Source organism: Aythya fuligula, chromosome 7 (genome assembly GCF_009819795.1).
Source record: "Aythya fuligula isolate bAytFul2 chromosome 7, bAytFul2.pri, whole genome shotgun sequence".
Classification (NCBI taxonomy): domain Eukaryota; kingdom Metazoa; phylum Chordata; class Aves; order Anseriformes; family Anatidae; genus Aythya; species Aythya fuligula.
Window position 1 is genome coordinate 23749434 of NC_045565.1, and position 23659 is coordinate 23773092.

The 23659-nt window shown below is 46.6% G+C and overlaps 1 protein-coding gene across 1 annotated transcript in view; it reads left to right on the top strand.

Annotated features, from left to right (window-relative positions):
* The first annotated feature begins 840 nt into the window (after window positions 1-840).
* The window catches only part of FBXW4 (F-box and WD repeat domain containing 4), a 57537-nt gene continuing 34718 nt past the window's right edge, over window positions 841-23659 (top strand). The window contains exons 1-5 of the mRNA XM_032190884.1: window positions 841-1191; window positions 11916-12011; window positions 14737-14922; window positions 16073-16205; window positions 18715-18809. Coding sequence (XP_032046775.1) covers window positions 926-1191; window positions 11916-12011; window positions 14737-14922; window positions 16073-16205; window positions 18715-18809 — 776 coding nt within the window. The 5' untranslated portion in view covers window positions 841-925. The remainder of the gene's footprint in view (window positions 1192-11915; window positions 12012-14736; window positions 14923-16072; window positions 16206-18714; window positions 18810-23659) is intronic.

Below are 23659 nucleotides of genomic sequence, written 5' to 3' on the forward strand. Positions count from 1 at the left end.
AGCATTTCAAGCTTCCTTAGAGTGGAAAATACTGCAAGAAAGAATAGAACAACACTTTAATCAGATTTTCCTGCTCCACTGTTTGTGGAAGGCTACTTTGCCATTTTGGACCAGGATCCTTCTGTGTTGTCAGTACTCCAGGCTCCTGTGGATGGCAATAATGACTCAGTTATTAAGAACTTTTTTTTTTTGGTGGTGGTGTGCATGTATGTATGTACATACGTGTGTGAAGTGTGGGCACTTTTTCAGCCCCTGCTCTGTGGAGGGGGAATGGATGGCACAGCAGGGTCTGAGCAAAAAGCCAGCCTTAAATTCTCTGCAGCAAGGCCCCTTCTCACATGGGGAAGACCCTTTCTTTTAAGTGGCCCGGGAATCTGGCAGTTGAGACCAGCAGTGCAACACCAGATGACCCCTGCTGTCATCTCGTGGGTGACAGGAACTCCTGACCCCGCCTGAGGATAATTAATGAGCAGCAATCACCTTGCTGTTCACCTTCCTTCGCCGGGGTGCTGGCCCAGCCAGGGCTGCTCCAGGTGGCGGAGCAGATGCTCTGCTTACCTGGGATCACCATTCCCACCATTAATTATTCACATTATTAGAGAACACACAGACAAGGTGCCGTTATTAACACCATCTACGACGAACACCAACCCCGGGGGGGGGGGGCAGTTTGGTGGTGGACGGTCCACGGGGGAGTCCCAGTGGCCCCCGTTAAGGAACTCACTCGCTGCCGAGGGTGGGCTCGGCGTGTCCCCGTGTCCCCCCCCCCCCGGCCGCCGCCGCCTCCTCCCCCGGAGGGGGGCAGTGACAGGCAGCGGCTCCTGCCCCATGTGACTGGGGAGCGGCTGCCCCCGTCCATGGCTTGGCCTCCCCCGGGCAGCAGCAGCTCCGGCTCCCGGGGAGGAGGGGCAGGAGCTGCTGCTCCATGGGGAGGAAGGGCAGCCCCCGATCCCCCCAGGCGGAGGGGGGATCCCGGGCCGCCTCCCCCCCCTCCTCCCCCCCCCTTTCCCCGCTCTGGGCCTTACCCGAGGAGCTGCTGCTCCTCATCTGCTCCTACCTGGACGTGCAGGCCTTGGGCCGCCTGGGCCAGGTCTGCCGCCGCCTGCGCTTCCTCAGCAGCCGCGATCTCCTCTGGAGGCGCATAGCCCGCGGCTGCCTCAACTCCGGCTTCACCCAGCTCGGCACCGACCTGTAAGCGAGGCCTCCGCGGCCGAAGGGCGAGGGGGAGGCGGCGGCGGCGGCTGGGAAAGGCCGGGGATGCTGCGGCCTAGCCGGTTGCTAAGGGGCGCTCTGCGCTCCTGGCGTAGTCGCTAAGGGGGGCTCCCCGCTGCCGTCAGGGGGCGGAGGGAAGGGGGGGGGCTATTCTCGAAGCGCGGCTGCGCCGTCGTCGCTCTGCGCCCGAGAGGGGCGGCGAGGGCAGGGGAAGGGCAGCGGCGGAGGGGCCGCCGTGGGGCCGCCCCCGGGAGGGGAGGGACCGCGTGTGGCGGGCCCGGGGCTGCTCTGAGGTGTGGGGTCTGGCCCGGGTTGTGCCCAGCAGGGTCGGGGAGAGTGGGGAGAAGCCTTCAGTGCCCCATCAGAAAGCGGGAGAGAGTGGTGGGGGCTTCCCCAGCCCCCCTCGGTGCCAGGCAAGCAGGGAGCAGCCCTCAGATGTTGGAGCTGGAGATGCTCTCTTGAGGAGCTCTGTCCTCCAAACTCCTCCAAAGCACGACACAAACTCCTCCAAAGCACTACACACGATACTTCAAGCCAGGGGAGGTGGAAGCATGGAGAAACTGAAGGAGCTGCTGTGTGCCAGCTCTCCCTCACAGCTGCTGAGTGGCACCTCTGGTCTTGCCTGCAACTACCAGGGGAGGCAAAACACCAAGGGAGGTTTTGGTTAGAAATTAGCAGACATTTCTTCTCAGAAAAAGTGCTCAGGCGTTGGACCAGGATGCCCAGGGAGGTGGTGGAGTCACTGTCCCTGGGGGTGTTCAAGGAGAAGTTGGACGTGGTTCAGTGGGTGACATTGGTAGATGGTTGGAGAGCAGACGATCTGGGAGCCCTTTTCCAACCTGAATGATTTTGTCATTCTACCAAAGCCTCAAAGACACCTCAGAAAAGTGCTTGTAAGGGACACAGGCCTGGCCTAGCATCTGCTGGAAAGCCTGGAGAATGATCCTAAACATGTTATTAGGTGCGTGAGCCTTCATGGCAGGGGTCCTGTGACCAGGAACGCGTTCCTTCAAGCCTCCTGTGCTGGTATTGCTGGTGATGGCTGTCACAGGGGAAGTGACTGCGTGACTCTGGCTTCAGGGGTTTAAAGTTTTGTGGACAGGTTTGCTGTTTTGTTGTTGATGTTTTTAAATTCAACAGCACGCCTTCAGATTAGGTGTGAGACCTGCTGGTACATGGCACCAGCATCTTTCTAGATGTAAGTGTTTTAGGGTTTTGGCCTTGACAGTCCTTAGTAAGAAACCAAAGGCTGTATTTCCTCTAAGTTTTATTAGCATACGAAATGCCACTCAGAGGCAACCACACAACGTGGGCTTTCCTTGCTGCTTGGAGGATCCCGAAGGGAAGCTCACCTTCTTTGGGTCTATGAATCGCTTCCTATGTTTCCCTATAGCTGCCAGCTCAGAGCCCAGCATCTTATTTGTCAACCAGTGACACAGTAATGTTGCCCTAAATGCTGTTAGCGTGAATCATACCAGAAGGGATGTTTGAGGCCTGTTTTGCTGTCTCATGGTGTTATCTCATCAGTGACACAGACTTGGAGAAACAACCATGGCCCCTGCTGTCAGCAATAGAGCTTCGGTGGTGCTGACAATCCCTGCGTTGGATTTTCAGGCCAGGACTTAAACCCACTCAATTTTTGGAGGATGGCAGCTGTAGCCAGTGGACATTACAGCCATGTACTGGGCTTCAGAAACTGAACCACAGTTCCCTAGGAAGTAAGCAGGAATAAGGGCTACAGAATGGCCGTGCGTTGGACTTTCTCTGCTGTGATATATGATTTTGTCTCCCGAGGAAATGAAGTTCTGTATTTTTCATTAAGAATAAGGTGATACTATGCTGTTTCGGTTGCGGGGAGGGATCAGGTGTACAGCTGAGCAGGTGCAGCATGTGTAAGGACCACCACTTCCCCTGCAGAGGAATGCAGCTCTATAAACAGCTACAGAAAAGTTTGCTAGGTCAGAGGGTCTAAGTGAAGGGAAGGGTACTTGAGTGTCACAAGCTCTCAGGGATTTCAGTGCTGTTAGATTTCCTATGAACAGGATCTTTTTTTTTTTTTTTTTTTTTTTTTTTTCTTTTTTAAGTAATTCTAGGATGTGCTTTTGCACTGAATCCTATTTTCAAGTTTTCTTTAAACAACTTTAGCACAGCATGCTGCTTTTAGCATTGGTCAGCACTGCCCTGGTCCTAGGGAGTTCAATCTTAGGTAATGCACCAAGAGGCCCTACAAGTCAGTCATATAGGAACCTTGAGATATTCTAGAGGAAGAATCCTTTAATTACTTTTAACTTCTCACACAATCTTGGTTTGTTGTACAGTTATAAAATTTATACCTAGCTAGAAAAGAGTTTAATAGTCTGTGTGGCAGCTTGAGGGTTTAAATAGCCATGTCTCTTCCATACTGACTGCTCCTCATGCATGTCTCCAAGACCAAGAGCAATCTCCAAGATTGTTCTTGTTGCAGCTGAAGGAATGAGATTTGAGGAGAGAGGTTATATTTTATTCGACTGACCAGTACAAGCTAGGGAGGGGGTCTGGCTAAGCTGGACACACAGCCTTCCTTCCTGATAGCAATTCCAGGTAAGAAACCAGTAGGTTGCTCCTTGAAGGTTAAATTTGTGCTGAGTAGGTGTTTAAGCTAGAATATCACTGGATAAATAGAAAGGTAATGAAGGTGATGGGTAGCTGGGCCTTCTTGATAACTGCTTTCTTAATCATACAGCATAAATCCTGAGTTTGTCAAACTTGGCTATGACTTGCTTGAAAGCAGAAGCTTCTGTTGCACGGTCTGGGTAACACACGGCACTAGGTAGAAGATGTTTTTTACTTTCAAGAGGTATTTGTTCAATGCTGTCTGCAACTGAGAAAGCAAAGGCTGGAACTGTTTTATGGTAAATGTACTTAATGAAATAACGTGCATGGTTCTAACATTAGATCTTAAACTGATGGTCCCTGGGAGGCTGGCATAAGTTAAAAACTAGTCTGGGGAGTATTTACTGTTTAAAACAAACAAACAAAAAAAAAACAAAACCAAAAACATCTCAAAGTGAGTTTGATCATTTCTGCTGTTAAATGTTTTTTGATAAGCCATCTGTTAATGCTTGCTAAATAGAGATAAATTTGAGCCTGGAGTGTAAGATAGCTGTGAAACTTACCCCCCCCTCCCCCCACTTGCCCATTTTTTAAAAGGGTGATTAACTTGAAAATGATACCATTTCTTTAAAACGTTGTTTCTGTTACATATATCTTCAGATAATTGCAACAAGAAGATCAGAGGGAGAGGGGCTTTAGCTTGTATGTGAAACAACTGGTTTTGTGCAGTCAGGTTGCGTATAACAGTTTCTCAAGCCAAAATAGGGAACAGAGAAAATTTTTAAGAAACTGCTTGCGAAACCCTTGCTGTAGAGGAGCACGGGAAAGAGAAATTGTAGTACCTAAAACAGTTTGATTTAACTTTTAAAGTTATCTATTTTCCATCTTGGCTATCCGCCTTTGAAAACTGCCAGCTGTTTTTATCTCAGGAAACATACTTATGCTTAAATAATGCTCAATTGATTGGCTGATGATGTCAAAGCAAGATAGGAACTTTATCCTAGGTGCTAGTTGTTATGCAGAAAGGCATATCCACAGCATTGACAGTCTCTCATATTTGCTCTTTTTGGTGGATTCCGCTAATGAGGAGCTGTGTGTGTCAGCTAAATATTTAAGGTATTATTTTGATCATGCGCTGTGCACACAGCAAACTTTTTTCTTCTTTGCTGTGTTTCCATCCACTTCATTCCTTGGCAGGGGGAATCAGTAGGTTTGCATTGCTGTGAGTTTGTGTATATTAGGGCTAGCAGGGCCTGACTTGGAAAGGTTCTTAAGCACATTCTTGGTGTTCAAAATGCACTTTTCCTTCTTTGAATCGTGAGTAAGTAAATGCTTAATAGAATATTGTGTTGCTGGTTTGGAAAGGTACAGTGGTTTTAGGTATTTGTGGTTCTTGGCACCTGTCCTGCATGCATCTGTGTCAGGCTCCCTTTTGTAACGTGTTGTCATGTTAACGTTATGTATAGACCTGTCCTGCAATAAGACCTTGTCATGGGGTTGGTAAAAAGATAGTCCCCACGCTATGAGTTTTGCTTCACACAGTCAGAGGAACCGCTCGAGCAAGAGCTGAGACCCCTCTTCGTGACGTAAGGTGAGCGTTTTTGTTCCAAAAATGCATGGCAGCATATCACAGAAAAACATGGCTTAATAATTCTTTTTGCAGCTAAGCTGTAGCTGAGCAGTAAGCACAAAGCCTCTGGGGTTTCTGGTGAGTATAGTGATATTACAGTTGTGTCTGGCAGCCTGCGTCTGTTTTGCCAGCTGTTGTACGGGCCCAGCAAGAGCAGTCCCTGCCCTGAAGAGCTCGCTGCCCAAATAGGCAGGGTAAACAAGGGCTGGGAAGCGGAGGCAGCGAGATGTGAACCAGGCTGCCCTCGGTGCAGCAGGTCAGTGTCAGAGCCAGGAATAGAAGAGGGTGCTTTGAGCCCGCAGCCAGGGCCTGCCCGCTGGACCACCTCGGACTGGAGAAATCGGAGAGGCAGAGAGGCTCGTCGCAAGGTGGTTCTTTATTTAAAGCGTGGACAAAGGGAATAAAGTTGCAGCTGGGCTAAACTTATTTCCTCTTTGTTACAACGGAATTTTAGAGGGCAAGTTAAAAGTTGCAACCTAAATAGCTTGACGGCGTCCTCTTTGTGATGTATTAATAGCTGTTGTCAAAATATAGAAATGTTCCACTGCGTGTTTTCTCTCTCCCAGTCTCCCACCCTGCCTTGCCTACAAGGATCACGCTATATTCTCCAGTCCAGAAATACAGATTCATGAGAATTTATCATCACTAAGTATTTAAGAACTAGTGCAAGCATTTCTGTGAGTTAATAAAAGCAGTGTTTTCTCCAGATCTTGGAAAAATATATACACCTGCAGGAGCAGGAAATGGCCAATCTATGCAAGTCAAATCCAAACGCAAAGTGCAGCAATCATGGGAGACCTCTGCCTTCAGTGCTGGAAGGGGAGGGAGTGTGAAGCAGCTTGTAAAGCTGCTTCAGTTTCCTTCATCTTTTAAAACGTGTTTTGCCCAAGTTTCATTACTTTAAGTCAGAAATGAAGGGGGCAGTGAACTGGTGCAGACGATGCAGAGGGGAATCCTCTGGGGAGGACATTGCAATAACGGAAAAGCCTGGAAGAGGGCACACAGCTATTGCTTTGCGCTGGAGAAGTCAGCGGGTTTTAGGAACTCCTGTTAGCTTCGTGTTCTGTCTTAAACTGATAGTTTTGGGCAGTTCAGGCCTGCCAGGATGGCTCCACGATATTGAAACAGCGTCTTGACCCAGGAATGGGAAATTTGTTTGTAAGAGTTCATACTGGCCTGCCTCCCTTAAAATCTTTGTGAGTTCAAAGCAGCATAAGAATTTTGTGTAGTTCAGGACTTAAGAAACGTATGCTGTGCCTGTTTTATTACTCCTGTAACCTGCATAAGTGAAATAGCTACGTGGTATTTCACTCTGTCTGAATCTTACCCTGACACTCTGCTCCTTCAGATCAGAATATACGTGACAACTACTGAGCAGCTACAGGTTTGTTCACATCTTCCTGGGCTATTCATTTATTTTATTTTATTTTTGTATGTAGCCAAAAAGTCTAAATAGCTCCTTGAGAGATGCAAAATCCTGCCTGGAATTTCTATCCAAGTTCCAAATTCCAAGGCAGGGGATCATCATAAGGGAGGTGGTATCAGATGGCAGAGCTGTACGGCTCGGGCTTGGTGATGATGTTTCTGTTGTTGGTTTTGTTTGTTTGTTTGTTTTTGGAAGCATGTCTTTGCTGTGTGTACAGAAATTCACCTGCTCTCCTGGGTCTGAATAGAAGTCTCCAGCTCTTTCATGCAGGTGGATCGCTCACAAGACCCCTGAGGTGGGGCAGGAAACCTGCACTGCCTGCTAGGGTCTGGCTGAGGGAGCTTAGAGGCACCGGAGGAGGCAAGGAGCAGTGAGAGAAGTCTGCAGATCTCTCTTCACCTCGGAGTTATTTGAACCCGTGTCACATTTGAAGGGGGAGAGCGCAGAAGACAGACTGAGCCTGGCGGTAAGCTAAAGAAGGGTCATGCGCTAAAGGAATTCAGGTGGAATTCTTGCACTGGAAGAGCTATTTTGCAAGCAGGTCGACTTCTTGAGGACAGCAACAGGAGCTCCTGACATAAATAGCTTTTCCCTCTTGGCTGTCTGTTGGTGGCCCGTGACTTGCAAATGCACCGAGACCCTGCCACTCAACAGGTGTGTCCCGATTACACAAATAAGAGCAGTTGGTCCCTGGGTTAGCCATCTCTGCCACAGGGCCAAGGTTGAAAGCCGGGCTTAGCCACCGTGACCTATTTGTTCCTCTGAATGACCCTTCGAGGCAGGCTAGAGGCAGGCTGGTGACAGCTTTTATGCAGGCAGCAGATTTTGTCCGCAGAAGAGATTCGCTCTCAGCGGGTCTCTGCAGACTTGCATTTCCAGACGAGCTCTTTCGGCACTTAAAGTGCAGCAAAATGCAAAGCGCTTCGGCGGGTTAGGATGCCCCATGCAGCTGGGAAAATAGACAGTATGACACGGTGGTGTTACCTTCTGTAACACGGTCTGTGTTGTTGCAGGCACCGCTGTTTTGGCACATGCTGAAATTGTAGACGGCCAGGAGGAATCTCCCCGGGACGCAGTAAAACAGAAGCTCCTGCTATTGCAGGAATACCCCTTCTAGTGGCAAAGGAGATTGCACAGGGAAGGGATCATTGAAGGCAATGATGCTGGAAGTGAAGCTTTGGGAGGAGATGGGCTTAATCTCTGGCTGAGTAATTCGTTCTGCTGCTGCTTTTTTTGGAGGCCAGGCCAGCAACTGTCATGGTGGCTGAGGTCGCCTGGGTCAGTGGTGCTGTGTGGGGATAGTCCCAGTCCCTCACTTCAGCAGCTGGGAAGTGGGCTCCAGGTGGAATATTAAATTTCTTCTGGTAACTCTGCCAAGAAAGAGAGGAAATCCATAATTTGAGCAAAATACTTTAACCTCTTTTTGGAAGGGAGGGCGAGGTAGGAAGGGGGAAATGAAAATTCCTTTATAGTGGGTTGGTTGGGATGACTTTTGTCCTGGAACATTCTCCCAGGCTGTGACAAATGTTCAGCTTCTCTTTCTTAGTGAAGCAAAGGCTTTGCAAAGCAAACCTCCACCAGGATTGCATGCAACTGGAAGCGTGCGTTAGCTCAGGTCATGTTTTGCACCACACGGTTTGGGATCCTGATAGAATGCTTTTTGGATTAAGTAGCTAATAAAAAAAAGATAGTGTCACGCCACTTCATAGGCTGTTAATAATTGTGACCCCTTAGCAAAGGTGGTAAAATGATGGACTCTGGTCCTTGCGTGGGTTTTAAGAGCATTTTGCTTGAATTTCACTGAATTTTCACATACAGTGTTCACCACTTCTTGTATTTTTCCTGTCATCCTTGTAGGGTGCTGGGCTGTCCTTCAGTTGTGTACTGATGCAGCTCTGTGTTGTTCCTGGTGAAAACAGTGGTCCTTCCTCAGTGAGTCAGCCTCTGCAGTCTTGAAGTTCGCTGCTGGGTGGTTTCTTCGAGAACCTGAATGCCAAGAGCTTGATTTCACAGGGAACTTAAGCATGTAGTGAATTTTAAGCACGTGGTTTAGTGTTTTGCTGGATTGTGTGCTAATAAAGGTCAAGTTATTCAGTGGCTGTGGATAGTGGTCCCTGCACAGCATCTTCCATAGGATGTATCTCTGTGAGGTGGGTCAGTCTGCTGAATCTTTGAAGCCAGTTGCTGATGTGAGAGGGACTTAGTTAAGTCAAGTGTAGATGTATTGATGAATCTTAATGATGTTTTTCAGGTCATCATGGAACAATTCTTCAATTTACATCATGCATAGAAAGTGTGTTGATCATTACTGAAGCAAAACAGTCTTATAGGGGAGAAAAGGATCTTTTTTTTTTTTTTAATCAAATGATTAAGTTTGTATGGTGATGCCTTTTTTATCTGTCTAATATCTGAGAATTACTCTAGGGCATTGCAATGTTGCTCATCACCCTCGCTGATGTATTTTGGGAGTTGAACTGGAGAGTGCTGTTGAGGAAGCAAATCAAATTATATGTCAGCACTTGATTCCATCACTGGCCTTGATTTAACTTCCGTCTGGGTATAAGGGATAAAATGCCTCTGACCAACACTGAAAATCTTTGCAGGTCATTCTCTGCTGCTGTGGGGTTGGCAAAGGAATCAGTCCAACTTCTGCACCCCCCTTCTCATGGCCTCCTTATGTCCCGTGCCATCTCTTGCTTCTGTTTTGTAATAAGTGGAATTTTTGTAAAATGAAGGGTGAATGCTTCTAAGGCAAGTTTAAATTATCTGGATCCAGAATTGTTGGGTGGAGGAGGCAGGCTGGATGAATTTTATGTCTGCTAACAGTAAAACAAACACCCCCCTGCCCTAAAAACCAGCAAGGGTTTGTGCATTGAGCTCCAGATACCTGGTAGGTAGCAGACCCCCTAGTAGGGCCACTTTTCTAGTTGGGCCCCAATTAGGAAAGTGGTCGACTTTATAAGATGAAAGCTTCATTTTTGACCTTGGATTCACCTTTTTTTGGAGCCATGGAAATTGCATCTAGTCTCAGTAAGGTTTGTGTGCTGAGCTCAGGATATCTGGACCGGTACGTGTTGGGGGGGGGCTGTGGCATGAGTGCATTTTCCATCACCGTGCAAGTTGGTGACTTAAAATCTGTACATGGGGAGAACTTAACTGGGGGCTGAGCGTGGGGAGAGGAGTTTTGGAGAAATGAATGGAATTGGATGTAGGCGGAGAGCCTGAACTCTGTCTGGGAGAGTAATAAGCCATGAGGAGGCTGCTGGACCCGACCTGACTTTTCAGTGCTGTGCATTCCTCATCTCAGACGCTATCTGGCTCCACGGGCTCCTGCAAGTGCTCTCTTTAAATGTAATTCCTCTTCTTGCAGCCTAGGCTAGCTCCAGAGATTTAAATTTATTGTTAGTTTTTAAAGGGTTAGGAGAAATAAAGAGCCTGTTGCTTCCTAAATTCACTTTTATTTGGTGTGGCGCTACTGATGATAAACTTCGAGTTGCGCAGGTTTCTAGGGGACGGAAAGCTTTTCTGTGTGTGGTTTCTGTTTTTGTTTAAAATGGGTCACATGCCCAGGAATGCAGTCAAATTATAATGGTGACTAAGTGCCGGAAAGCATAGAAAAGGGGAGGGAAGGGTGAATAGAAAAAAAAAAAAAAAAAAAAAAAAAAAGCCTGAGGCTATGGAAGGAAGGCTGGGAAAATGAGACTCTGGCCAGGCCCCAGGGCCAGGTTAGAGATTCCTACACCCATTAACAACCACAGGAGATGTTTATTTACAGGGAGCTACTCTTTGTGTTAAAAATGACAGGACCCAAAAATCTGACTTTTGGGAAGTGCTCTGGGGGCATGGTGGTGATGGGAGAAGGGAACTGGTCCTGGCTGGGCACCAGTCCCCATCTATCAGCGATCTGGGGATCTTCCTTTCTTCCCTTGTGGGGAACATTTGCAGTTGGGAAGTACACGAAAAGGGAAACAACTCTTGTACTCTACTAAGTGGTTCACAACGCCAAGTTACAATGGATAACATTGAGAGTTTCTTATTTATACATTTCTGGTCCTTTCTACCTAAGCAGCTCCACCCAGGATATTAAATAATTAAGCGTATGATATGAGAAAGGTAGGTATTAAAGCTGTAAAGCTGCCTTTTTTCTTTCTTTTTTTTAATCTTTAATCAACTCTGGATCATGAAAGAAAACAGATGTTGAACAGCTGCTTGAACTGGGTAAATTCGAGTAGACACTAAAGGGACCAGGATCCCAGGTCCCTGTGGTACGTACCTTTTGTCACTTTTTGAGCTCTGTTGATCTTGGCTTGTCCCAGTGTCTTTGATTTGTACCCCAGTGACTGGGTGTGAGCTACAGGCTCTCCTTTAGTAACTTCGAGTAACTTTGGCTAGAAGTAGAGAACTTCCAGCGATGCGGTGGGGTTCTCAGTCCTTTGGTGAGCTGCAAAAGCTGGTCCATCTTAATTGGGGTGTGTGTGTGTTGGCAGGTTATACAGATAAACAAATTGTATTTGTAGTCTGAACCTACCTTGATTTCTAATTACTGTATCTGGTTATGTGATTGTCAGGCAAGTGAGGATCGGGAGCAGTTTCTTTACTACTCTTCTGGCTTCTGGTTTCAGTGTTCTCCTGACTGGTGTTTCCTCCATCTGTTCTTGTGTGTTGTTGCCCCTAGCCTAACTGGCTTTTTTTTAGTCTCTGGAAGAAAAGAGGTGTCTTGTTTCTTTGGCTGCTCTGGAAATTTCTTTGTGTGTTGTCTTGATTGCGTCGTGCTTGAACCTGTGCTGCTGTCTGTGTACCTGTGATCAGATCTGATGCTTGTACAATAGAGGCCATCAGGGACGGCTGGCTTTGTCGATGAACACCCACTCTGCTCAGGGCTCCTTTCTTGTCAGCTCCCGCAAGCTACAGTGAGCCCTGGCACCATCAATGTTTGCCGGTTCATCATTTTTGGAGCCAGAGTGGGAACGTACCTGGAACCTGGCTTGGTTGCATTTGTTCTCCGTGTAGCATCAGTCATGGTTGCTAATCTCCTCTCTCTCCCTTTGTCTGCAGAGCGGCTGGCATCCCAGTGAAGGAGAGGGTGAAGGTCTCTCGCAACTGGAGGCATGGACGCTGCCGGAGGGAGACGGTCCTGAAATGGAAACGAAAGCAAGTGGCTCCTTCCTCTTCTCCTGGGTTCTGTCAGACACTGAGGGGCCTTGGGTTTGCTTCTGTGCCCTGAACTGAGATGTTTCATGCTCCTTCTGATCCATGGGGGTTTTACAAGCGATGTCTGGCCTGTTTTGGATGTTGCTGGCTAGCTGGATGTGGGGTAACTGGAGTTGCTGCCTTGCCCTAGGGATGCACTGTGCCAGTCGAGAGTTCCTCTCTCAGTAAGAGCCTGAATTTGGCATTGTTCTGATCTGTGCAGGTCTGGTTGGATTTAGTAACCTTTACTTCAGACTCCAGACTACTATGTGCTTATCTATTGCTATATACCATGATCCCAGATTTGGACCTAAGCATCTCCTCAAAATGCTTGTTTTGTCTCCCATGCTTTACCCTGGCCCTTGATTTGGGTGTACAAATCTAAAATGCTAACTGCCATTCTTCTGCCTTATGCTGCTTCTTTCTTCTACCTTATGCTTCCCTCCTTCACTACCAAAGTATATATTTGACATCAATGAGAGGAGGGTGGCGTTAAATTCTTTCTTGCAGACCTACTCACCTTTCAAAGCAAAGCACAAGGTATGTCTCTCGTCTGAACAGCACATCTAAATTTTTAGCTTTCACATCACCAGACAGAAGGAAAAATGAGAACAACTACGGTTTGTTAGCTGCTGAAGAGCAGGGACCTGCTACTGAGCTTTCATGCCTTTTTTCTGCTGCCTAGATTGAAGTGGTGGATAATGTGCCACTGCTTGTCTGAAGTCCTGGGAACAGCTGTAATGAGCGGAGTGGTTCTTGGTGCAGGTTGTATACCTGCCTTTGAAGTGCCTGTGACCATCTGTGAAGACAGGCTCTGTGGTTGTTAGAGATCATTACTAAACCAGCTTCCCAAATGAAAATGCAAGGTCTGATTTAATGAGGCCACCATCCAAACTGCATCCTCTAATTTTCATTTATCCCGCTTTCAAATTTGTTACTTGTCCTTATGAAAAAAACGTAGAAAAAGGTAAAAAGCTAAACTGCAACAGGAAGAGACACAGAAACTGGCTGTAGTCTGGGGAAGCTGGATATTCACTTGGCTTTAGAGGACTGTGTGGGAGTGGAGGAAGGAAGAGGAAATCAAAGCCTGCCTCAAACCAAAGCTGCTGCTCTAAAGATGCCTCTTATTTTTTCCATGCATATGACCAAATCCCAAATGAACGTTATAACCTTTGCTCAACTGCTCTGTCCCTGTGACTGAAAGCTTCTTATTGGAAATGAACACAAGGCAAGCAGGAACATTCTATCTAGTAATCTACCACGTCCTCTTGCTTACTTCTAGTCTGTTATTGTGATGACATGAGGTGCTGCTGAGCGCAGTGCCTCTGCTGACACAGAAAATCATGACCACTAAGGATGAGTGATCTGCAAAAAAAAAAAAAGAGTCAGGTTTTGATGCTTTCAAAACAGGGAGTCTGAATAGTTTGGGAACTGAAAGGATGTTCTGTGGAAAGGCTCTGGTTTTGCTCTATGTTTTCATTGGTGCACTCAGCAATGACTGTGCAGAGCGGAGACAATTTCACACATCTGTGCCCCATAGAACATGAGCCTCATGTCTCTTTGCATCTGGCCTTGTATCTAGAAGGTCAGTTTTTTGGTTCTCTGGAGGCTACACAAAGCAAGATCTTGAACAAACAGCTCACTGCGTAAGTGTGCATCGCAGCCTGTTTTGTTTTCTTTATTTTGGTTTTGTTTCAGGAATAAATAAATGTGTTGTGATAACAGACTTGATTCAGATGTTGCTTGAGTATCTCCTCTCTCTTGATCTCCCAGAAAGTGAAGCTTATTTTCCACTTTTAACTTCAATCTTCAAAATACTTTGGAACAGCTCCGTTAGCAGTTCACTGCTCTTGTGCCTGGAACCCCTCTGTAGGGAATTGCCACCAGCCCATAAATAGTAAGGGGCAGAAGGGGTGTAGAGACTCATCCAAAAGATGGGCATCAGAAATCAAGAGAGGTTGCTCTGCCATTACTTTTAACTCAGAGGTGGAAGAGGTGTGAGTGTAGAAAAATACCTCTATATGAAGAGCACAGAATTGTTGGATACCCTCAGGCTTAGCCTGCTGCTTTGCATAATAGTGTACAGCGTGTGTAGGAGATGCAGGACTTCCCAGGAAGATATGTGTTACTTGATGTGCTCTGTTCCTCTGCTCAGATGCATGTGGGACAGTGGCAGCTTTGTGTCGTTTGCTGGGCATCAGCAAATAATGAGGACAGCTAAGACTGTTTGCACCGAGAGCCTCGGATTGAAGGCTGTTAGAAATGCTTGACATAGCTCACAAATGCCTGATAGTCTAGTTTCTTAAAAAGTGCAGGGCTCGTGAAGAGGGGTCAGGGAGCCTTAAGTATTTCCTATCTAAATTCACTAGGCTCTTGGGCATCTTCTCTTTCAGAGATTCCATGCTTCATTTTCCTCGGCTCTTGGTTAGAAAAATGACAGCAATGTGATTTGCTTTATATGTTGCTAAAGAAACTCCACTTCTTAGCTGTGCTATATTAACTCCTGCTTTTTGTATGTGACCAGCAGCTCCAAATTTACAGTTTTCTTTAATTCTAAGTTTTCTTTTTGTTTATGTATAAAATCTCTTTTTATTTTTATTTTTTGTTTGTTTGTGTGTGTGTGTTTGTATTTTTTTGTTTTCCTCTCCCACCCACCCCCTGACCCCAACCTGCTCTCTGTTTGCAGTTTGATGCCCTGGATGGAGTTGGATGGCGAGTATCTCTACCTGTCTCAAGCCGAGAACATCCAGGCCTACCAACTCTGTCCAGATGGCACAAGTTTGCAGCGTCACCCTCAAGCTATCTTCTCTGGCCACCAGGAGGACGTATGTCGCTTTGTACTTGTCAACTCCCACATTGTCAGTGGAGGAGGGTAAGTTGGGTGAATGAAGGGAGCCCAAGGAGCGTGATAGTGAAGCTGGAAAGGTTTTGTGTAACTCCAACCCAGAGCAGACGATTTAATCTTGCTACACGATGTCCTTAGGTTTGGCTGTATTCAGCCCTTGCTTTCTCTCTTAGGATTTGGTTCCCTCCTGAAAAAGCTGAAGAGCTGAGTTTCATGCTGTTGACCTTTGAACTGTCCTTCTCTCTTTTGAACTTGTGCAGATGTCCGCAGGATTGTCAAATCAGGACTGTGTGTCGAGTCATGCAATCCTGACTGATCTGCAAGGTTAATTTCTTTCCCTGTTACAGTCTGGGTAGCTAGGCTGTGTTCTAATACCCAGAACTGCTGGTTAACTGAGACAGCAGTTGTGCATAAAGCTTTCTAGAGACAAGTGTATCCTTATTAGACCTACTGATATAATTGTGGAGAGGGGGAAAACTGCCAAGTATTCCGGCACACGCACACTTCTCCAATTAATTTTGCATTTGGCTGGCCTTTTTCAATTACAGCAAATGACAGAACTGTTATATATAAAGTTTTAGCTATTAATATACTCAGCACTTCAGCACAGAATTGAGAGATGCAAGCATGGCTGTCTGCCCTGGATGCCTTGACACTCTCCCCTGTGAACTGTAGCCCAAAATTCAGGTGAAAATGAAGGCATGCATTTAAAATTCCAGCAACTGTATTGGCTAAAAAGAAGTCTAAGTGTCTTTGTAGTTAATTCAAAATGCAAAACCCTGTGTAACTGCTCTGAAAAGAATGAAAAGCTGAGGCTCTAACATGACACTCACTTACTCTGTCCGTTCAGCGTCCAGCCAGGATTCTGGCAAGCTGAAAGCAGGAGAAGGAGGAATGGCTGCTCTGCTAGTTTCTGCAGTTTAACACAAAGTGGTGGGTGGAAAGTTAGCCAGGAAATTTGTCATGTGCAGCAGATCAGGCTTTGAATGGCCAGATGTGGGATCCAGATGGGATTTTGAGAGAACAGGTGATGTGTGAGGAGTGGAGGGTTACTAATGCTGTTTGAATTTCAGCTCTCCTGGTCTTTCAGTGGCACTGCCAAGCAGGAGTGGAAGGTGTGTGACTAGGCAAGGGAGAGGCAGCTGATACACTCCCTGCTTGGGGATTTGTTTTTCAGGGATGGAAATATTGTCCTTCACAAGATCCACGGCTCCTACAGTGTCAAGTTCTCTGCTCATGAACAAGAGGTGAACTGTGTGGACTTCCAAGGTGGCCTCATTGTCAGTGGCTCCCGGGACAGAACAGCGAAGGTGAGCAGTGATGTTCCAGCAGCTGCAGGTGCTGCTGCAGTCGTGACCTCAGAGGTCTTGTGCCATGAAAGTTTGTGTCAGCAAAGCTCTCTGGAAAGCCCTGGCTTGTGTGTGTGCAGGAGGAGTGCTGGGTATCTTGGCATAGGCTTATGTCTTTGCAAAGATGCTTGCTGTGCCAAGATTTTAAGAAAGAGATTTGTCAGTACTTTAGGATATCAGCTGCTAGTTTAAACTAGGAAGTACAAAAGAAGGCAGCTGATGTTTTGCTTCTTTCATTGTACGTTTGTCTAACACTATAGTGGAAATCCTTGCCAGTTAGTCTGAAATTTGCTGTATGTATCTCAAGCACATCTTTGCTTTGTGATGCAGTGCTGCTTCACATGCTCTCTGTTGTATATTTGATCTCTTTAAAGGGTAGCATGATGTCTTTTCCAGCCCCATGGGATTGTAGTTGATTTATATTTTTTATTTTTTATGGTTCTTGTTTTACAAATTGGGAGTGAAATTAGGCTATAAATATAACAAGCTCCCATTTCTCCCTTACAGTTGTTATCACTGAATCCTGTCGCATAATTGCTGGCTGTTTCTTTTTGAGACGGGACCTTGTTGATTTTTTTTCCTGGATCTGGTTGGCAGTGATGTGTTCCTGCACAGACCTGGAGAGTTGTTCTCCTGAGCTGTAACAAATTCTGTTTTAGTAGTTTAGAAAACTCCACATAGCGATTTCACCTGTGTCCTGCTAGCATGATGCAGTACCTGTAGCATCTTCACAAGCACTTGTTATTGTTAGTAGTGGTTGCTGAATGTTGAAAGTTTTTGCTTTTGCTCAGGGTAAGATGTTGGATACTCTTGGTTCTTGGTACAAATCTTAGAGCATTAATGGAGGTAAAAGGAAAAAAGGCTATTCCTGTTTGACAAGAGGAGAAGGTGGGCTGAAAGAAGACCTAAATGTCTCTTTCCAGGTTTTATAGGAAGTGTGTGTTAATGGATAACCATCTGACAAGGCTGCTGAGCAACTCTACCCTATCTATTCTGGTTGGTCCCTCTGTATGAGCGTACTCCTGGGTAAAATCACCCACAAGGAGACCGGTGTTCAGATGCAGAAGGCACTATTTTGAGATGCTGTTTACCTCCCAGGAACAAGGTGTTGATATTGCTTTTTCTGACTTTTAAGCAGGGCTGCTCCTCTCTGTTTTCTGGAGCTTCTTTACTGGGAGAGTGCCTTCTTGGTGCTTCCCTGGCAGCCAGAGGAAAGACCTCCCCTGACCTTGAGAACAAATTCCTGAAGGCCAGGGGGGAATTTAAGTCTGTTTTTCTTGGAGCTAGTGTGAGATCTTGCCCACCCAGTGCTCCCTGCAGCATAGGCTCTAAGGATGTTCACCGTTTATTTTTTACTATCTCTTTTGTAGGCTGCCTTGTTTGCATGAATGAGACTCTTGGAGGGTGGAAGGGAATCCCTACCAGCCTTTTAAAGGGGCTCTAAATGTCTAAGCTATTGAGGGCTCTGCTGAGTGTTGATTAGGACTAAGCCCTGAAGAGCTGCTAATGTACATTCCTGTGTGATAGGCACCAGATAGTGTGCTCTGAGCAATATTTTTAACCTGTAGGAGATAGGGATGCCTTAAAAGAGTTAAGCTTTTCTGCTGCTTTTGCTGACACTAGGTGCTAAATTCCCCGCTGACAAGAATAGCCTGCAATCCTGGGCATTATCAACAAACAAACAAATAGGGCACTCCCAGCTTTGAAGTCCTGAAGTGAAACATTGTGGGTCGGTTACACAGAACTGGGGGGCTCAAGTTCTCTGAGCCAAGAATGAGGGCAAGGTGGGGAAAGTGAGGAACGCAAGCAGAGGCCCCAGCAAGAAGCTGGGGGACTTTATAAGGACCCAGAAACAAAGGTAGTGGGGAAGGTGAACTGGTGGGTGGGGATGTGCACGTGTGCACTGGTGGGGGAGGGAAGAGATTTCTCTTACATTGTCTTGTCAGTAAGCAAGGGGGGCACTGAATAGCCTGGGGTACACTTAAGAAGCTTGCTCCAAAGGGGGTGGCTTTACACAGAGCTATTTTACAGGGTAGTGAACAATTAATTTTATAGAAAATAGGAATGGAAATATTTCCAGGGATGGTACAAAGTCTTCCTGCACTGTTCAAGAGAGCAGCAGAGATCTGATCAAATCTCGCTTCTTGTTTATTTAACTCCAGAAGACGAGAAATGTCTGTGCTGAGTGCTGCCCTAGAAAGCGCGTGGTGATGGGAGTGCTTTCTCTGTTCCTCGTGGTGAAGTGGGATGGAAGGTCATAATCATAAGCTGAGTTGTGTAACTCTGAGTGCTTGTTTTGCCAGTGATGGAAAGGCTGTCCTCAGAAATAAGTAATGGGAATACAGGGAAAGGATATCAGGGAAGGTGAGCAAGATGGTTTGGGGAGCTCTTGCAGCACAGCATTAGCAGTGTGCATCCTATCTTCTTTGCCTTCTGGGTGACGTGGCATAATGTGCATCTCTCTCTTTAGGTTTGGTCCCTGTCCGCGGGCAGAGTTGGGCAGTGTCTACATACAGTACAGACAGAGGATCGAGTGTGGTCCATTGCTATCAGCCCATTATTAAGGTAAATGAGCTCTCTTTATTCCTAATTTCCAACAGAGAGAAGTAAAGGAGTTGGATGGGATGTGTGTCCCCAAAAGACTTGTTTTTTTGTGCCCCTGCACAACAGAGTGGTCCCTTCATAAGAGGCTGTGAAAATAGCCCTGCATTTCTGTTACTGTCACAGGTGGGACCTGTTCAGTCTTACTTGCAGAGCAAACTGTCTGACTTGCTCTGGCTTCCTAGCTAGAAGCAGTGAGCCAGATCCTCTTGAGGTTTTCTCTACTGAAGAGATGCCAACTTGTATTTTCATTCTGTGGCAGAAGAGATGCCAAGCAAAAAGATCCTTACTTTTTTGGCTTGGCAAGCTTGCTTGGAGCTGTGTGCAGTGGTTAGCGCTCAGTTTTCAGGGTAAATTTGGCATGCTAAACAGAGGAAGGTAGAAGCAGAGTTCATGGACAAGTTTTTCCAACCTCTATCACCTGTAGCTCTATGCTTCTAATGCAGATGTAATGCTACAACTTCAGCATGGAAGGTAAGGGCAAAATACCAGTGTCTTCTAAGGTGTTTTTCAAACTGATCCTGTTCTTGAGGAAGTGAAAATCTGAGCAATTTAAACTCTTGCAGTTAAAATCTTATGCTGGCCAGCAATGCTCTGTCTCTTTGCATTATTAAGCTGTTCTTCTACATGCAAGAGAGATTCTTACTTAGCTTTCCTGAGGGGAAGAGGAAAGAAGAGCTGGTTTTGCTGTCCACGTGATGTCTTCAACAAGTGAATTTTAGGCTTGTGCAATGCCCAAGTATTTCCCCAAACTGCTGCCCTCAGTAGATGTCTGAGCTTGTTTTGCAGGCAGCAGAAACTTAGTGGTGCGGAGCTAGTGGCATTATCAAGGAAGTGACCCTCTGGGCCTGCTATGATTTTGCCATTCCCTTGTCCCATTGCTCCAAACGTTTGGCACAGATAGTGTTTTTGAAGAAGTGCCACGTGCATTAATGCTGCTGTAAGATGTTGGATAGAAACCCTCTGCAGTCTTCTGTGCTGCTAAGGCCCCTTTTCTAGCAGACAGGCTCTGGCTCTAGCACCACGGCTGGTTAGAGCCTAGTGGCATGCTGCTTCCTACTCCTAAGTGATGACCTACGGAGGTGGCCTCTTGTCAGGACAGCGTTCCTCTCCCTGGCGTGCACGCTTGTGCACGCTCTTTGTCACAATATTTACCCACTGTCTCCCCACTCCCCCCTTTCCTCCCTGCGGGGTGATAAATGAGGGGTGGTAGAACAGCTACCCCATGAACAAGTCGGCTTAAATTGTGCACTCTTTTTATGAGACTGTGGACTGTACCAGCCTCCCCCACCAGCCTGCCCTATTCCCTCTTCACCCCCCCCCCATCTTGCCCCTCCATATTTTGGGGAGGGGGGTGGAGAATTAGAGCCAATTAGCCACGTCATTAATTCTTCAATTTGACGGCTGATATAGCAGGGCCTGAAACACGCTGCTGACCTCGTATAATGGGAACCCTGCTCCTTAACATATTGACGATGGGAGAAGTTAATTAAAATTCCACAGAGAGAAGGTGTCGGCTAACCTATAAACCTGTCGCTTCTCAGAACAAATCGCAGCCATCCTAGAAGAGAGAGAGGATCAGAGCAGGAGGGCATGTGGTGGGGGAGGGCCAGGGCAAGGGGCAGGGGAGATGAATTTTTCACTAATAGGTTTTATTGCTTGCTGTCTAATGAGGGTGAGTATCAAGAAGATAATATCTTGTTTCTAGCAAGGTCTGCTTTGGGGAGCTCCGTGGTTTCTGTTTTATTTGCAGGAGCCCATATTTCACTCACAGGCATTCCCTATGCACTTGTGTGTGAAGCTTTTCCTCCCTAGCAGTCCCCATCCTTCTGGCCAGCGCTTGGATGCGTTTGTTCCTCAGTGAGGCTGAACGTGGCCTGTAACCTCCACTTCCTCCTAACCACTCGACATACCCTCCCAGTTCTGCCTCCTCCCTTGCTGCTGTAAACTGGGATCTCCTCCATAAGAATGGATGGTTATGGTGTAGAGCTGCTGTACAATCAGGCTCCGACCACAAGTATTTTGGCCCATCGCTGCTGAGAGTCCACCAGCTCTCTCTGCTGTGTACAGACAGACTTCTGGAACAGCTCAAAGCAGTTGTGCGTGGTGGGGTAGGAGCAGGGAGAGCTTCTCTAGCTCTAGCCGTTAGGAATTGCTTTGGAGAGGCTGAAGTTTCCTGACCTGGAGGTTTGCCAAAACTAAGGCTCTCTAAAGCAGTCAGGGCTGGATTCTTACTGAACCTCAGCTGTTAATAGACAGCAGTGAAACTTTTCTTCTTCTGTTTCAGAGATCTTTCTGTCTGTCACTGAAGCTTCTTTAGTAGTCTCCAAGTGCAGCTCCTCAGGCTTTAGTGTTCTGCTTAGAGTCATCCCCAGTTTCCATGTGGCTGTACAGAAATCCTCTCACAGATGTGCTGAGCTATGGAGGAGGCTTTCTTGCTCTTTGTCTCGTGATGCTGGGCTGGATGCTGGCAGGGTCTGCAAGCAGAATGATGCCATTAAGGAAAATCAGGTAGGGTGCAAGGTAGTAAAAAGGTACGAGGAATACCAGATCATTTCTTCCTACTACATGGGGAGAACCGTGGTCAATCTTTTGTGTTACCTTTCAGTCGTGGAAGTGCCTTCACACCAAGATACGTTATTGGGGTCTTATTGCCTTGGGGCTTCCTAACAATGTTCTGCAGGGTCGTGGGGACAGGGAGAGCATTGTATGGGTTTTCAGCAAGTCTTCTGAATAGCAGTGCTGGTCAGTGCACCTGGGACAGCAGGTGTCACATCACAGGTCAGGGACTAGAGAAGAGTCTTAGAGCACCCATAAACCAGGGTGCCTCACCTTGCTCTGGCCACTAATTGGTGTCCAGCGCTGTCCTTCTGCATGGATGAGTAAAATGCTGTCCTTACAGAGAGGCTGAGTGCACTCAACTACGTTTCTTAGCTGCTTGTAATCCCCTTCCCCCCGAGTTCATTTGCCTTTTGAACTCTGCGTCATGCAGATGTTAAACTTTCATTTAGTAGTGCTTACTGCCATGACTTATGTGTGCTCAGGGACCAGGGCAAGCCTGAGTGCAGTGGACCAATTCAAATGTGTAAAGTGAGGCAAAGCCAGGGGTTTCTGGCGGAATAGTGGCACCTTCATGCTTTGTGATTCCCTAAGGTGGCAGTAGCCAGGGAAGAGAAGTGACCACTGTGCACTGTTTAATTTGAAGGATAGGTTTATGGAGAAAACGGGGTCCAATTGCCTGGCATTTATGGCTGCAGAAATACAGGGCTTTATATATATAAACGCAGATACACGTTGTACTACTGAAATGCTCCTTTATTTAGGGGAAAGTTAGTTGCAATGCATTTTTTTTTCTAAAGATAGAGAAGCTTGTAAACTGAAGGGGAAAGAAAAAAAAAAGTGGACCTTGATGTTAAATTTACTAATAATCTTACATTCAGAAATTCTTTGGTGTTGGATTAAAAAAGTATTCAACTCTAAGCTAGCTGCTCCTGCCAGGTCTGGCCACTGGAATTTGCTATTTAGATTTTGAAATGTTTATGATGAGAACTGGTCTCCCTGTGTTGTATTACAAGCCTAGCGGATTTTAAACTCAGAAAAGAGATGATGGAGGCACAAAAATGGTTTTTGATGTGCAGCTGTAGATGGAGAGCTAGGAAACCTTTGGTGCAATCTGGGGGAACGACACCGGACTGTAACGTGCCCTGTTGTGGCAGAGATGTGGTTTTGGGGTGTAAGCCTGCAAGATGGTTGGTCCCCTTTCCAGCTATGTCAGCTGGTCTACTGCAGTACACAACCTCTCTTTGCAAAAGTGGCCTTACTGAAGTGCAGATTCACTTCAGAGAGGAGGAAAGTTTGTACCAAAGACAAGATATCCATGTTCAATACTTGATTTAAAGGAAAATGAGTAGTTCTGTGAGCAGCTGAATTAAAAGAGCTTGTGCTCTCTCTATTTCTGCAGTGTTGTAGCTGAGACCTGACTCCCGTCTCTCTACATGCTGGTTTGAATCTCTGTGAACCTGGTTGCCATTCCCATGGAATATTATGGGGAAGTAATATCTGGGGAGATAGATACCTGTCCCTGTGGACAACCTCAGACGAACTGTAAAAACTTACTCAGAACATGCTGGGGGAAAGAAGGAAGAGAAGGGATACTGGCAGACGCCGTGGCTGAATGGGCCTCTCTTCCAGTGGGATGAATCAAAGCAATTCATTTTGAAGGCTTCTTTTTAATGGTTATCTGGAAACTTTTTGTGAAAACGAAACAATCTGATCTCGCAGGTTGCCTTAAAGCAAAACAACCGACTTGAGTCAGACCAACTTTGCAGTGGTTTTAACTGTACAGCCGAAGCCCTAATGTGCAGCAGTTAAAATGCTTGTTAATGTTCCCACCGCCCTCATTTCTTGCTCCGATTTTATCCCTTACTGCATGTCGAGATGAGCTGTTGGCTGTAGCGCTGCTCTGTTTTGGCCTAGCTTTGTGTGGTTAACCTTTCTGAGTCTGCTAGGACACAGGACAAGTAACTGGGGTTTTTATTTTGGTTTGTGCATCGACAGCAAAATAGCAGGCAGCGATAGTTTTGCTGTCCTTAGGGATCTCTGCAGAGCCTGGTCGGTTTGAATAATTGAGAGGGGACTCTGACCTGCAGCTGTTTCTTAAACAGGGGCAGGAAGAGCTCTACTTGACTGTGAGATCCCAGGGTGGACTCACAGCGTTAGTGGTGGTGTTAAGTACCATCCCTTACTGACCTCAGAGAGCGATCTGGATGCAGGCTTCTAGATATATGCAATAGTCATAACTGCCTTGGTGCTCT